The 16,427-nt window shown below is 46.2% G+C and overlaps 2 protein-coding genes across 2 annotated transcripts in view; one reads left to right on the forward strand and one right to left on the reverse strand.

Annotated features, from left to right (window-relative positions):
* Window positions 1–2,540: 2,540 nt before the first annotated feature.
* six4a (SIX homeobox 4a) lies at window positions 2,541–10,093 on the reverse strand. Its single transcript, XM_035386726.1, has 3 exons — window positions 9,162–10,093; window positions 5,632–6,293; window positions 2,541–3,890 (listed from the first exon to the last, which is right to left on the reverse strand). The coding sequence occupies exons 1-3, from the start codon at window positions 9,887–9,889 to the stop codon at window positions 3,280–3,282; spliced, it is 2,001 nt and encodes a 666-aa protein (XP_035242617.1). The 5' UTR covers window positions 9,890–10,093; the 3' UTR covers window positions 2,541–3,279.
* Window positions 10,094–11,062: 969 nt separating this feature from the next.
* Window positions 11,063–16,427, forward strand: part of mnat1 (MNAT1 component of CDK activating kinase) — a 49,505-nt gene continuing 44,140 nt past the window's right edge. The window contains exon 1 of the mRNA XM_035381957.1: window positions 11,063–11,268. Within this exon, the coding sequence (XP_035237848.1) occupies window positions 11,180–11,268 (89 nt within the window). The 5' untranslated portion in view covers window positions 11,063–11,179. The remainder of the gene's footprint in view (window positions 11,269–16,427) is intronic.

Raw genomic sequence — 16,427 nt, forward strand, 5'->3', positions numbered from 1 at the left:
GTGCTCCCCAGGTCATGTTACATATGGCTCACAGTCTGCTGCAGCGCATTAAATGTCAGCTTTGAAATTTCCATAAGGCCAGGGGTTAGCGTTTTTAATAAGCTCTGTTCTGGGGGTTCCTTCTTCACTGCTTGCCTGTGCGTGTTTTACTGTGTACCTTCGCAACTGTGGACAAAATGGCACGTCTGCCTTTTTTTTGGATTCGTTTTTTTTTTTTGTAAGAACAGATCTTTTACACATTCAAAGGCAAAAGAGTAGACGCTGAGGTAAATTTAATAAGTCCTTAAGTTCTTATTTGACTTGGGGGGTGTGGGGGCAGTTGTCATGATATTTTTTAATTGGGTACATTATACGCAATAAAGAAAAGACAATCTTGAACTTAATGATTTTCCAAATCATGCTATGACAATAACTCACAGTTTGATCACGATCATGGAAAAAGGGCTTAAAAGTGTGCTCACTGTTTCTCAAGGAAATATAACTGTGCTGCTCCTTTTCATCCATGAATGACAAAAAAAGGTGGGGTCTTTTTACATTATCAGTGCTGGAGTTGAAAACACCTTTTTACAAATTCCCCCACCCCTAGCCCTGGGGACCAGGGAGCTCTGAAGTCACATGGCCCAGGAGGTTTTGTGTTGAGCCCCACAATGCCGGTTTCTTACTCTTCAATATTAAAAGAGGTGCTACCTGATACCTGGCAATCAGCTAATCTAAAGCCCATGGCGACGAGGTCATCTACGCACAGGTAACAATACACTGGCTACCCGCCTCCTTTCTGCCTGAGCAGCATTCAACAGGCAGTGAGTCACAGGATCATTGTGTATTGGGGTCATACCCATCACCTGCAGGAGTTCTTCCCACGACGATGTCCCGCAAACCAGAAGAGAAAAACAATGTCCGCCTCACAGGTCCCAGCAATGTTACCGTGAACTACGACAGCCTGGCTTTATCACCGGGCCAAATATAAATATAATATCATATGATTTCAGGGAAAATATCCTGAGTCACTGGTCTGTCTAAATGGAACAGCGAATGACTCGGCATTTTGGTGATGCGTGATTTAAAGAACCAGCGCACCAAATTTACCGAAGTGGGGACTAGTGGCAGCTCCACTGGGGTGGGTGAGCAAGACTGAAAGGAAGAGGTATTATTGTCGGGCAGGGAGGCCCACAGCTAGACCCCCAGTACAGTACCTCTGGAAATCTCATTGCTGTTTATTTGAGTTACTGGCTGAAACGTGAATGGAGGCTAATGAACTCCAGGTTGCCAGGCATGTGCAAATGATCACCGCAAATTCTAGATTGCAGCGCAGGCTGGTTGGATCAGTACACGCATGTTAAACCTATCTTCCTGGAGCTCTGGCCTTTAAGCTTTTCAAATGTAGAGGAGGAGTGTGCTTCCTGAGCAGAGATTTCATATCCATCAGTGACTTATCAAAGAATCCAAGCGCAACTGAGAGAAGTAAATGAAAGAACCGGCTGCAGTTGTGAAACACTGAACAGTTCCTCGAAAAAAGAAGAAAAAAAACCAATAAAACTACATACAAAGAGTAAAAACAAAAAGTAAGAGTCCTGGACTAAATTGTTCCTGGCAAGTGCAACAGACACTGAGTAACAAAAGCACATGGAGGACATGACTGTTTTTTTCTATATGTATAAATATAAAGTTTTAATGGGGTATGGAGATTTAGAAAAATAAGTTCACATCATTTCAGAATATAAACAGACAGTTCAAGCTCAAAAGTCCTAGTATTACCGTATGCATACAGCTCATCTTTGGTATGAGAAGATTAAGCACGTCTGATGTGTTGCATCATGCCTAATGTACCATCACCCAAAAAAGTACAGCCAAGAGGTTACTAGCCACACCCAGAAGTGTACGTTATTCAGAACACAAAAAAATGACAGAGGGCACAAGCAGGACATACTGATGTCACAGACTACACTCACCATGCAAAAGAACAACAGAAGAGAGAGCCCTTCCCATGACAAAATGCATGATAACAGACACTGCCTACATACAGAGGACCAGACACTGCGCCTACATACCGAGGCCCTGGACTGTGCTACTCCTCCGGCCAAAAAAGAAGAGAAAAAGAAAAGCGCATCATCGCGCTCACGTCAGTACCTCCCTAACAAAAGCAAAAAAACATGTATTTACATATGTGCTTGCCTCAGACTTGGTACAAAATAATAATAATAATAATAATAATAATAATAATAATAATTCACACGGACCCTTTGTAATGAAAGACGGGACTCAACGGACTCGATATATTGCAAAGAGGGCTGCATACAACTGCCATCAGACAGCTATGATCGAGTGATGCTGCTTATCCCTCTTTCCTCTAGCTGCATAATATTCTGGAGTGACTTTTTTCCTCTACGGTGGAAACGTATCACCGGTTGCATTGAGAGCACTGCTGTTGCGGATGTTTTTTTAGTTTCACGTGTCCAGAGAACAACATCTGTTTCTATTACATTCTTCCGCTCAAAGGCAGATATAGTGCAAGTCAGGGACAGGGTTCCACAGATTCTGACTTTTTTTTTTTTTTTTTTTGTCGGCAGAAAGGCACATTTCATTTTTATACAACTCATTTGGACAGCTTCTGTCTCCAAAGTAGGAATCCACGCTATGACATCCAACAGAATGACTGTTGACTGCTGGGGGGGTCACAGTGAGAGACTCTGCCTGTATAACCCTTGAGATGTTCCATAACAGACTGTTTTGCATATTTATCACATTGCTACATACAAACCGCTGTGGTGCAGTCATTCCTTCTCTGTTCAACATAGCAGGCTTGATGTCGTACACTTTTTCAATGGCATACATCTCCTTACTGGGTGGCCTCTGGGGGCAGCTGATGACAGAATTGGTCGGAGGATGTCTTGGTCACATGACTGAGGCCATTCAACACCTGCTCCTGTTCATCAGACTGACCAGAGAGGACGCACTAAGTGTCAACACGGTGGGACTTTATGCACACTTCAATCTGCTTGAAATACATGCGACTACTACATATTTCATATTATAAAATATTATCATGAGCCATTTTCTTTCTCTGAAGACAGCTCCCATAGGTTTTCTTTCAGTTGCAGGAGTTTGTTGAGCTAATCTGACTGGTTAGAGTGCACCATCCAAGGTGTGATTTGTTCACTGACTGGAACACTTGCAAATAAGTTAACACTTCAAGGACTCAAATAAAAAGATTAAAAATTTTAAAAAATACAAATGCCCAACACCCCATTGCTGCTAAGGACAGAGATGAGGGAGCAGAGGTTAAAGGTCACCCATGTCCTCGTCCATTCGCACGGTCTGAAGTTTGGCCAGCTCTTTCTCCTCGGCCTCCATCTCACCACACATGACCCTCACCATGTCGCTCATCCCAGCTGCGCCAGCCTTGTCCTCCGTGATGGACAGAAAGTTGCCATTCAGGCTGGGAGTGGACGAGTGGACGTGAGCGTGATGGGGCAGGGCATTATGGTCACTGTAGTCTGACGGGAGCAAGTGGTGGTGCGTCTGAACAGTCTGGGCCCCTAGGGAGGAGCTGACGGAGAGCGTAGTGTAGTGTCCCGGCACAGCGCTGGACGAGCTCACCACGGAGATCGCCGAGGCCTGGTTGGCGGGCAGGGCCCGGCTGGAGTTCAAGGGGGTGGCCGAGTAGCTGAGCTGGCCGCCCTGGTCTAGGTGCAGGCCCGGGGGGAAAGCGTAGCTCTCCCCCTCCACGGGCTCCTGTTTGATGATGGGCTGGGCGGCGTTGGCCATGGTGTAGAGCACCGTGCTGGGCTGCAGGGGGGCCAGGACCAGCTTGTCCTGAGGCTGCTGATGAAGGGAGAAGGAGGAGTCGCCGCCCGGCGAGCTCACCACCACGCTGCTCAACGGCACGCCACCTGGATGGGGGGAGGGGACAGCACAGCTCACGGTCAGACGCGGCACGGCGCAGGTTTCACACAGCCTGTGCCCACAACAAACCCTGCCTTCTGCCTTTGCTACGGCAAACTCCGTCTTCATTCGGGTAATTACAGAGCAACCGTGCCCAGTGCCACTAATGTGCCCCTCAAGACGCTGGGGGACAGAAAAACCTGCAGGCATAGCAAAGATTGCATTTTTGTCTTTGACTTTTATTTTCTGTTACTTGAGTCAGATCCAGCACTGCAATGCGATTTCTGGCTCCGTTTGGAATCTGCTTTCCCTTATATGTCTGAATCCTGAACACTGCCTGCTTCCTCTCTCTCACACGTCAATACCGGGCTGTGAGAGTGATGAGCTAGAGAAGTGATCCCTTTCAGCGCTGCTACAGCCGGGGCATTCCTTTCTCACACGCCATTTTTCACCATAAAGAGTCTCTCAGTACACAATTAAAATATCACGACAAAGGAGGCACATTCATGTTAGTAATGCGCACGTAAAACTTTGATACTCCTAACCAGATATGCGGCCATTTCGAGAACAACGTCTCTTCAAAGGCGCACCAGCAGATGTCTCCTGCCAGACCGAGTTGTTCCTGGTCTGTTAGCGAGGGCCCGTGGTGCTAATGGGCTGGCTGACTGCGTGCGGTGCATCTGGTCTCCCTGCTCTGCGTCTCAGCGCTGTCAATACCGCGTAGTGACAGGCCTCCCAGCTCAGATACACCCAATTACTGCCCAGGTTCGGGGTCAAGCTGGTCACTTGACAGAACACACAGAGCTGATTAGAGGAAATTAACATTGTTTCAGTGTCTCGCTATGAGCCTGGAAACCAAACCTTGGGTTTTTTTTTTTATTATTTCTTTTTATATTAAAAAAGGGCTTTGGCTAAACAAATTTAATGTCTGTTTTTCATTGAACTGTTTGGCACAACACACTTCCTCTTAAATCAAAAGTTCAACAATGGGGGCTTTTATTTTTATGAGGCTTGTAAATTATATATTAAAAGAATGATGAAAAATAAAGAGGCCATGTGGATGGGGTAAAAAGTTCAGCGCCTGCTGCACTTTTACAAACATTTCTATAAAAGAAGGGAAATCAATCCAGCAAGTCGCCAGTTCGACAGCCGGAGAGATGGTGATGGATGCCACATGATGAAAGACACTAGTCGCTACACCTTGCCCGCTCGGCACCCCAGTTCGTTGGCACCTTGAGAGGCTGCAGTGCGACACCCAAAACTCTGCCTCTCCGCGCCCTTACCTGCAGCTACACTCTCTGCCAGTAGGTGGTCAGGGAGAAGAGGGACTGGAGCCAGGCTTCATAAAATATTCTGCGCTCATACACTGCAAGTGATGGAACAATTAGCCCGGGCCTGACAAGCCAATTTTTCCCTGCTGCCAGCTATCTTTGGAGGAGTCACAGCCCTACTGCCGGGCTGACTGGAAAACAACCACAAAGTTAAATGAGGAACCGTCTCAAAACTGAACAAGGAGGTGCTGCCAGCTTCAGCTCGGTTACTGCCATCTCATCAATTCTGCTGCTAAATCGTTCATTTTCAGAACAGTGTTGCATATAGACATCAAATGATAATAACAGACCACGGGTCTCAGAGCTGAACTGAATCCGTTTATATTTTCTTTCCTTTGCCTGTGTCTACTCTATATTGTTCTCCTCAATCTCCCACAATGCACTAGTTAACTAGCGTGAGGGACAGCGGCCAACCTACCGTGAGAGGAGGCGGGGGGCAGCTGCAGCGGAGGGAGGCTGTTGAGCAGCGACGCCCCGTTGCTTTCGGTGCTGGGCACCTGCACCAGGCTGTAGTTGCCGAGCTGCAGGGACCCGGCGGAGGTGGAGAAGGTGAGAACGGAGGATCCCCCGCTCTGGGAGGCGAGAGTCTGCACCCCCTCCAGCTTCACCTCAGCGCCGTTCACGCCGCCGGCGAAGGAGGAGTAGGGCAGGGGGGAGCTCGCTGCCAGGCCGTTGAGCCCCTTCTCCTGGGCGGCCTGCAGCGACGTGTCCCCGTTGGAGCCCCCCAGCAGGCCGTCAGAAGAGGGGCGCAAGGGGTTGAAGGCCAATGGCTGCGCACCCAGGTTGAGCCCGTTGAAAAGGATGTTACTGGGGGCCTGGATGTAGGAGCTGCCGTTGTGGAAGATGGTTGGAGGGTTGGTGGTCACCAGGTTCCCGTTGAAGACCACCCCGCCTCCAGAGGCGGAGGACATCTTGATGTCCCCGATCTGCTGGATGACCACGCCGCTGTCCAGGGCGCCTGCGATGGGGAGGGCCCCGTGGGCCGCCATCCCGTCTGAGGAGTTGGACAGAGGGCGCGGGGAGAGGTCGTCCTGGCCCTTGCTGGACTCGTCTTCTGTGCTGTGGTTGCCATCGGATTCACTGCATGGACAGGAGAGACGGCAAAATGAAGCAGGCCAAAGCACCGGAACACTAACTTAAGCTTCAGCTGTAATGAGCACTGCTCAGCTAACTATTTCAAGCCTTATATGAAGCACGACACACGGTATACTGCTTCAATTTGTGCAGGGTAGGTCTCCTCCTCTGTACCCCAGTCATGCCTCAGAGGCACAGGGTAGCCGCACTGGTCCCGCGTATTTCACCCAATCGCCTTTCATCCTCCCCTGCCCCTTAACAGCACAGCTGTTGGGTCACGCATCTGCTGGCGACTCTCACAAGAGCTCATTGTGAACGGGGGGAAAGCTGTGTGCCCCATCAACTTTTACCCCTGCCTTTATCCTGGGGGGCTGCACACAGAGAACTTACCTCCCATTACCTCTGCACTGCTGTACTTCCAGTAAAAGTCACCCCCAGCAGTGAATTACAACTGGCGAAATGGCTGTTTTTTTATTGGTGGTATGTGTGTGTGTGTGTGGGGGGGGGGGGGGGGGGGGGGGGGTTGTGAGGGGGGAAAGAGTAAGCACCATATGAGCCAACCAATCATACCCTTGCTCCCAGTGGTTCTAATATGGAGGTGAGAAACTCATGCTTTTACTTTCCCTTGCATTAACATTTCAAATACTAGTTAAGTAAGTGTGTTGTTGAAGGACTTGTGTGGCATAACATAAATAATAATGTTATAATGAATTAATGTAGCGCATTTTAACACATTTGAAGCCCAGCTCATCTTCAAAAAGATTTGAATAGGTTTCTGTTTCTTACAACTGCATTACCTTGTTAAATGATACATTTCTACATTTAAAATAAATAAATATTATATATACATACAGTACATAATATAGTTAATTTTATTTCGTAAACAAATTATTTTCATGGTAGTTTGACAATATTTAACAGTAGTGATTTTCAGGCATACCTGTCAAAAATTAAGCTGTATGTGAAATACAAGAAATTACAGAAATACAAACTAAAATATATATTTTTTAACAGTAGTTTCTTGTGTTGAGTTTATTAAAACTTCATAAAGAAGAATTATAGTTTTCAGATATGATACTATTTTGAATCGTGTGGATGGCAGCATCCAGAGGCCTCATACAACGTCCTGTTCAAAGGTGATGGAATATGTACCCCACAAACAGCAAACTGGATTGCAGCTCTTCCAACTCACTCTTACACAAACCCCTCCACTCTAGGGTATTCAAGACAACACCATTTGGCGCAATAAACTCTAGTGACAAATGCCAGTAGTCTTTGCGTGCCAAGCACAAATGGTCAGGGATGTTTATTGGTAGTGCCTTCTGTTGGGACATAGGAGAGGAGTCTGAATATATTTTTATGCTTACTATTTAGAAGGCTTTAAAAAGAATTTAATCTTCTTGGATCCCTATTGGGATTACAGCATTCGTCTTACTAAAGAAAAACGGTTTCATACAAATAAAAATCATGACATGTATTGGGTAACACACTGCATTATAAATGCGACGGCCTAAAAATAAATTGTACTCATAGGTTATAAATCAAATAGCCCGTTCTCTACCCCTGGCGGCACGCTGTAAATTTCTTTAGTGACTGAAACAGCTGCACCCCCATCAGTTTTAGAAAAGCCACAGAGAGCGGGTTATACAAAGAACCCCATTGACTCTGCGGGGCTCTCCCCTCATCGTGCAGACGTTTCCCCTTTACGGGATACTTTATGTTCAATACGAACGTCTTGATTTTATGCCTCTAAAAGTATTTCATTTTCGCCGATGATCGCGACCGACACGTTGGAGTTCAATACTGAACAATTCTCGACTGTTCAATCTTTAGAAATAAAGACTTATAATAGAAAGAATATAATAGACTTCAGTTTGATTACAAAAACGTCCTTCAAGCCGAAGTGCCTTTGAGCGATTTACGACATCGGCTATCGGGGAGGGGAGAAAAAACCGCCTGTAGGAGAGAGAGGTCACCTCCACCAGGTGCGCAAGAGGCCGATTCACAGCGAAAGAAAAACAAAAACTCAAAAACCCGGCTCCTCCATGGGGGTGAGCAAATAATTTAATGCGGCGCTGAGGGGAAGGTTTTCCGATCCCTCTCGGCTAAGAAGAAGAGTAAATAAATACCCTGAGTGATTTACGCGCTATATTGGCGCACGGGATTCAATAGATTTTAAAACACTCCAAAAGTAAACATACACACAAACGAAAACAATGAAGCGTACGAAATGCTAATGCAGACTGTTAATTAGGAAAGTGTTTAAAGCCACAGTGTAAATAATGAGTCGTTAAACTCTTAGCTTATACAAAATACCCTTTCAAAAAGTATTTCTGTTTCGGCTGAATATATTTTGTTTTAAAATAATAAAATAGGATATAGCCCATAAATTGCAATTATACATTTTAGCTATTTTACATTTAAATAGCAGACTATATTCACATTTGTTGCTGTGCGGAGACATTTCTTGTATTTTCGTCCAGACGTAGAAAGCTATCCAGCTCAATATTTGTCCATGGTGGCTGAACATTACAAATGAAACCCGATCTGGACTGAAACCGCTTCATATTTCAAAACACGGGGAGGCTACCGCGTACCTGATGCAATTTCTTATGGTATTATCTCTGCAAATGATTTACTCTGTCAACTCACAGAACGGCCATACCCCATAAACCCAAGAGTGTGCCTACAATTTTAAGTGGACTCCAACGGGGAGAAAGGGGACACCAGGTGAGACGGTGCGTGTAGCTCGTCCAGGCAGAACGCGACGCTTAGGATAAATAACACACAGTAATTCAAAATTATGTGTGGATACATCAAAGTCGAGTTCTAGACCCACAATATTATTAAAATTGATTTATTTTTATTTCTCACCTCTTGGACTGCGCTTCGGAAGGATTCCTATCCCTCTGTCTCCTGTTTTTAAACCAGTTGCTGACTTGAGTCAAGGAGAGTCCGGTGATTTTAGCTAGATTTCTCTTCTCGGCTGGAGAGGGGTACCTATTCTGCTTGTAAAGATCCTTCAGTGCGTTTCGAGACCTCTCTTTGAAGCAGTATACCGTCTCCTCACCGTCCCAGATAGTCCGGGGAAGGGGATATTTCCTACGCAGACGGTATTTATCCACAGCGCCCAGGGGTCTCCCCCGAGCCTTCTCCGCCTCAGTGTACCGTGCCTTGTACCATAGGTCCTGTAGAGAAGAATGGTTTGACGGGCTGAAGCTGTGGTTCTCTAGGATACTGTACAGCTCCTGATACCGAGCCTGGTGGAAAGCCACAAGAGCTTGGGCTTTGAGGATGCTTTCGTTGCCACGTAGTAAGTCACTCTGTGGTAAGGACCATAAAAACCTGGCCAGACGATCCACATTGCCTCCCTGCTGCAGAGCCTCACATACACACGCAACTTGCTCGGGGGAAAAGGCCAGTGAGGAGGTAGCGCTCACGAGAAGTTCAGTGTGGACCGTATCTGCAGCTGAAGTTGCATGCTCCATAGACAACTCCGCAGTATCCAGCGCTAGCAGCTTGATGGTCTCCCGTTTATCTGCCTTAACATTTTCCTTCTTGATCTCATTTGCAACTATGACTTCGTTTGAGGAAGAAGACATTTTTTTAATGCTTCCTGGTAAGTCACTCCTCCTGGTTTCGGCAGTCTTTAGCCGATCAGGTTTCCGTTCGCCATGCAAACGCGATCAGATATCTGGCAGCGGCTGTAAGAGGATAGGTCTCTCTTCTCCTCTAGTACCAACGTGACTTTTACTCCGCAAACTGTAGCAGGAAGGGGGCAACGGGGTCTGTGTCTGCAGTAGAGCAGTCTGATTGGCCATAAAAGGCTCAATGGGGGAGGAGCGAGTGTGATCCTGTTTGTGCTGAGACTGTCAGTCAAATATGCTGCACAATGACTTACCTGCATAAGGTGAACTCGCCGGGGAGGCAGAGCGGAATATCCCGATTGTCCATATTTCTTTCGCATTACTGGTGTTGCCATTGCCATAAGCGAAAACTCAGTATTTTTTACACACAGACACACACGCGTCCAAATGTCTAGCCTAAATCAAATATCTGATGGGCGCGAAATAAATTAGATGTTAGGAAGGAGAGGCAGTAATTTAAATACAGGCTGTAGCCTACGCACAATAGTTAGGCATATCAAATGAAGCAAATGCTCATTTCAAATTGATTAAAAAAACTGATGATTCTTTGTCATTTTGGTAGCCTATTATTAATAGGCTCACAGCTCACGAGTTATACGACTAATACTACAAAATACAGTATTAGCAGCAACAAAAGCAATAATCATGCAGATTCCACGGACTACTATTCGTTCTAAATTATGGTTTGTCTTGAAATTTTCATTATACAATTTTTTAAAATTATAATTAGTTATTTCGCATTCAGTGTAGAATCCTGAGAAATGTCTGTGGTATGTTGAACGTTAAGGGTGATTGAAGTAGGGTGGGCTGCTAATAATAGAAGTAAACCCTGGTAAGCTACATCCAAAGTTTCGGCAAAGTTTCAGCACCGAGTTGAGCGCATCGTGTAACTGTTAAAACGGTCCGTTGGTTTAAGAATGCGTCCACGCTAAACTAAACACATCACAATCAGTATAACTAAGACAGTATTTAGCTTGTTATTCACTTAAACGAAAGAACGCTTAATGTGGTACATAAACAACAAGTAAGCACATTTCTATTGCCTTGCCTGTCGTGCGTTAATAGACGGCAAGAGCACTGGAACTAAACGGTGGGAACAAAGCTTCTTCTCGGCTATTTCTAGTCCGGAATATATATAACGTGAAGCACCCTTTCCGTTGCATTGGTGGTGGTTGCAAACATTTGCCCATGAACACCGTTAGACAGCTTACTATTTAATTATTTAAAATATATATTACTGTAAATATGGATGACCAGGGGTGCCCACGATGCAAGACGACCAAATATAGGAATCCGTCGCTGAAACTGATGGTGAACGTGTGTGGTCATACACTGTAAGTGGAATGTGTTCCGTTTGATAGTTTGCTACGTAGGTAGCTAGCTAACTAACTATCGATAACTCTTGTTGGTCAACAAAATAAAAACGTATGGATATATATTTTTTAAACCTGCGTGACGAACTTCCCAGTTAAATTGTAACTAATTCGCTAGCTTCAAGCTTGACAGCTAGTGCACTGGTCATGGCGAGCTGCTGGGCTACTCTGTTCTCGATTTCCGATTCCCTTAGAATGCAGAATGTCTAAACAAGCGCAAATAATGAACACCTTGCTGATGTGCTTGGACAACTGTACTTTTCCCACTCTCCCGCTGTCCTATAGTTAACCAACTGACCAATTAGTGACATAGCTTGTGATTTCCATAACGTTTTTACCTTTTGCACGTTACGATGTGTTGTTGCTAATTGCACTGGTCACCCTCGAACTTTCTAGGGCCAACTAGCTTATTGTATAATTTTATTGTAATCAGTGACGCTCAAACTGGCGTTAACTAGTAATGTTTAGCTACCTGTTTTGTTTGATACAGACCCACAGCATGTTGTTATTCCTTTATTTCACATCGTGTAGTTACTGTTATTCTTTTGCAGTGTTATCTCACAGTAGTTGTCTCTTGCATAGTGCTCTGTCGCTATATCCCCATAATTGTGTCATTTGAAAGATGTAGGATGTCTGTATACAGTATGTATACCGCATATGGCTGTTATGTCAACATTTAGAGTTGAGGAGGCAGTATTTTGGGGTGATCCCAGTGGGCCTCATTATTTGGGGCGTGGTAAATGGGATTTTAACCGCTTGTGCACTTTAAAGAGTAGTGATGGTCTCCGTGAAAGATTAGAACCCAACATTAGCATGGGTAGTTGGCAATGTAACCTTGTCACCTTGCAATGGCTGATGAAAATATGTCTGAATAAAAAGTCACTCTTCTGTCCTTGAATACCATGACCAGTCTGGCTGTGTAATTAAAACACAGTTTTAAAAAAATGTAACGAAAGTGCAGCGTGTGGAATATGGACGTTGTTGTCTGACTGAATGCTCTCTACATGTCCTCTACAAGCTTATTGACCTAACCAGGAAGTGCTGTTGCTTTGTCATCAGGTCATTTTGCACATAACTCTGTGGTGCTGTCAGGAGGGTGGGTGGGAGGGTGAGTGAAAATAATTTGGCTGTAAAATGACACGTAGAAAGCCTCAGCCTTGATCACCGTGTGCTTGTATTTCACATTGGAACAGTGTGGTCTAATGTTATGTAGTTTTCCTGCTAATTGGCTGACTCTCATTCTTCGTGTCCGGTACACCTGTCTTTCTGTGTACAGTGTTCCTGCCAGCCTGTCAGTCAGTCAACCTGTCTGTCTGATTGCCTTGTCTGTCTGCACCTGTCCGTCTGTCTGCCTGCCACCTTCCGGTAATTTTGTGTTCAGTGTTCATCTTTCCTGCCTCTCTCTGTCTGTCTGTGTGCCTATGGGTATACTTCCTATGGGTATAGCTAGGGCCATATCTGGACATGGGCCAGCCTCCCTGACAGCTGATGAGCCCTCTGAAGTTCTTCCAACCCGGACAGGCATGTGGAATAGCTGACATCTAAAATTAAACCTGTAGCACATTTAGTTTCACACCGCCCGCGATGAGCTTATTTATTACCTACGCACCATTACGCAGTCAGATGTCCTTTGGCATTTGGGGCCGGTGGCAGCACCAAGCGCAGATGACAGGTACTGGCATGGTGTTCGCTGGAAGAAGGATGGCTGTTGGTGCCTGTGTGAAGTGTGGGGAGGTGGCTTGCCCCTCTTCCCCCAAATAGCTGTTATTGCCTTGTTGTACTCCATTGGCTCATCTTTGTGCCCCCATGAACTCAGGTTTTCCACAACAAATCAAAACGATGATGTTGCTGTGAAGAGCCAGGCATGCAGGCCTTTAACTTCTGGTTTTTTCCCTTCTAAGTTTAGGCCCATTGACAGTCATGTTCTCGTATTGTTTTTTTATCGCGATTGGTCAGAGTGTTTTTATGTCAGATTTTGTTTCAGCATTAATGTCACCATTTCTTGCTTTAAAGCCATTGGCATATTTTGACACAGTGTGCTCTACATTCATGCAAGTATTTTCTGTAGCTTTAACAGTGCTAATCTGAAGTAGGGTTCCATAGTTTAGCAGTTTGCCCCATCAGGTCAGATAGAATTATACATGTGAGAAATAGTGTTGTATTCTAGCGACAGTCTGTAACTTCCTGTGATTTTTATGGACTGGTGCGAAACATTCTGAAGCAAGAGTATTATTCTGACGTACAAATTCCCTTTGCCTGAAAATGTTCCTATGCTGCCAGGCAATGTAAACTATGCAGTGGCTGGCCACTAGCGCTGCAAATCAGGACAAGTATTCCATCAGCACGTCAGTATTTTAGCAATAGGGATATCATTAGAAAGTGAATGTGTCTGGGGTGGTGACTAGCAGGTGCATTGCCGTTTATTTGGTCCCTCTTACTTTTGCTCCGCCGCTTTTTTTGTTGATAAATTTGGCAGGTGTGAAGTGTCACAGGGTGTTGGATAGTGTAGGTTGAATGGGTGAACCTACAGAAAGCCCAGTATCTTGAGTAGCCCCGTATGCAGTTGTGAGTGGAAAGAGCAAATGTCTGCTTATTCCCTATTCAACTCCATTGTCTCTAAGCCTTCACATACACGTGCACGCCCGCTGCTATGGTCGTGTTTTCAGGCCCTACTCCGGCTTGCCGTGCACTGAGCCCAGCCCGGGTCTCCCGCGCCTGCAGTGCTGACAGCTGCAGATGGGGAGATTACGGCAGCATCGCAGGTGAGGGACAGCGGGACAGACGGGCTGATAAGCGGCTCACCTGTGTGTGCCAGCCCTGGGAACAGCCCCCGGGGCCTTCCCATCACCGATCCAGCGGGCAGCTCCCCATCCAGGGGGGGAGCGCCCGTAAAATGCCTGGACACCAGGAGGCAAAGTGTGTTCCTTTGGGAGGCACTACTTACAGAGCTGTCAGGTCTCTCTCCTCAGGAAGATTTAAATCTCAGGGGAATGCCACTTATGGTTAAATGAAGGCTGCTGTGCATTTTGTGCTTAACTCTGTGCTTTTAAAAGTACAGCTTCTTGCCGTAGTTTTATACGTCTTAACACCTGCCGTTTCCTGGATGAGTTCCACAGTGCAGCAGGAATCTGCTCAGACATCAACTCTTACAGTTTAAACCATATGGTAGAATTTTTGGGACCTGGCTGTAGTATTATACAGGTAATGAGAGTTTATTAATGCAATTTTTAAAGCATTTTTAAACAGTCAGGTGACTCCATTTGTGACTGAGCCCTGATTGGTGTGCTAGTGAGGGTGAGAATAGAAGTTGGTGAAGTTTGGTTTGTATGCGCTGAAGTTAGCCTTGCGTTGCTGCTCCTGCATCTCGGTGCTCTCTGGGCCCCAGCCTGTGCTTTCCCCGCGGCCCTGCGTGCGGCGCGTAGTCCGGTCGAGCGGAGGGCCCTGGTAATTCCCCGTGTCCGGCTCGCGGTGATGAATGGACTCTTTGTGGGCCTGTGGAAACGTGCGGTGACCCGCCATATGTTCAGGCCCATGTGTCTCCCGTAGCCCGGGGCTAGGGGGAACATCTGTCCCGCTCCAGCGCGCGCTCCAGCCCTCCGCTCTGTTCGCCCGCCGACTGACCAGCTTCACACCCAGCGACGGGACAGGAGTCGAGGCCTGTTTGCCTTGGCTCACTGTTGACATGTGAACAGGTAAAATCCACAGTGCAGCAGTTTTCTACCACTGCAGGTTTTACCAGTCTGGCGTAGATTTGTGCTGATGAGGCGTTTTGTTAGCATGAGAGGTTAGCTTTTAGTTTTGGACAGTTTTGACCTCTGTTCCAAGTCGCTTTTAGTATTTTAATTTGTAGTTGAAATACATGGTGTTGAATTGGGAGCTGGACCTGATATTAACGAGAATGAGCCTGGTGTGTAATTTGTGAACTTTTAGTAAAAGTGTTACTTCTCACACAACTTTCTGAAATAGCATTATGGCTCAGTTTTGAATTGCCATCACTGAATGTCAGTCAAGCTAATGACTAAAATAATGAATTGGATATAGTGGGAGAAAAGATGTGTTGTGACTGTGCAGACTTGGTAACAAGTTCTCAAACGATAACATGCCGTTATTTGTATTAAAGAAATCAAATGTTTAAACTCTGCCCCCTCCACCCGTGAATCGTTTCCCTTGTGCTGTCCACATAAGGAAGATTGATTCCGTTGTCCGTTGTCTCTTTTCTGAGGGTGATTGATGTTAAGTACAAGCACACAAAGGTGTGTTCGGTTGCCATGGGGCTGATTGTGAGAGTGCCTGCGGAAAGCCCTGACTCCCTGGGCTGTGAGTGGCTGAGCCGGTGTCTTCCTCGTGTTTGGCATTAGTGGGTGACAGTAACGAGCACTGTGCATTGTTCCCGGCTCGTCTTATCTGTCCGTCACCCCCAGAATTCCCTCCTCCTAATAAGCGACCGGCGCAGGCAGCCAGGCCCAGAGACCAACCGTCTCCTCCGAGCTCTGCGGCTGTCGCGTCCAACACGGCGGATTCCTGTCATTTTTACACCCTCACCTGCTCGTTTGGTAAATCCCTGCACTTAGGAGAACGGGCCTGTTCAAAGCCTCGCTCACACACGTTTCCAAAATGGAGGGGGAAAAAAAGAAACGCCGATGAAATTGATTGACGTCCAAATCTAATTTGTTGTTTTAAAACGTACCGCCTTCATTCCTTCTTAGTCAAATTACCGTTCTGGTTCTGTCAAAGACCTGCGATTATGCGCTTTGAAACTTGTGAATATCAATCAGTTCTTTGTCAAATCTGCGAGAAAAATGTTTTCACTGAGATGATGATAATGGTATTCTAAATAGGTCCTCGTGAACATTCATCTGGCGCAACTGCCAAAGTTTTACATAAAACGTAACATAAAACTTAGCAGTCTGAATGCGCCTGTGTTTGATTTACCGGGGAGCGCGCTGGCTCTGCGCGAAGGATCGCGGCCATTAGTAAAAGGACATTTCGAGGTTGGCGACAAAATGCTTGAAAAGTGATGGAGGAGACGCCACGCCCCCGAGTCTCGGGGAGAAGGTCACGGAAGTGCCGCTGTTCTGCGGGGCGGGAAGCGAGGCTCGGGCGGCTTCTGACGAGGGCCG

This window comes from Anguilla anguilla, chromosome 1 (assembly GCF_013347855.1).
Source record: "Anguilla anguilla isolate fAngAng1 chromosome 1, fAngAng1.pri, whole genome shotgun sequence".
Taxonomy (NCBI): domain Eukaryota; kingdom Metazoa; phylum Chordata; class Actinopteri; order Anguilliformes; family Anguillidae; genus Anguilla; species Anguilla anguilla.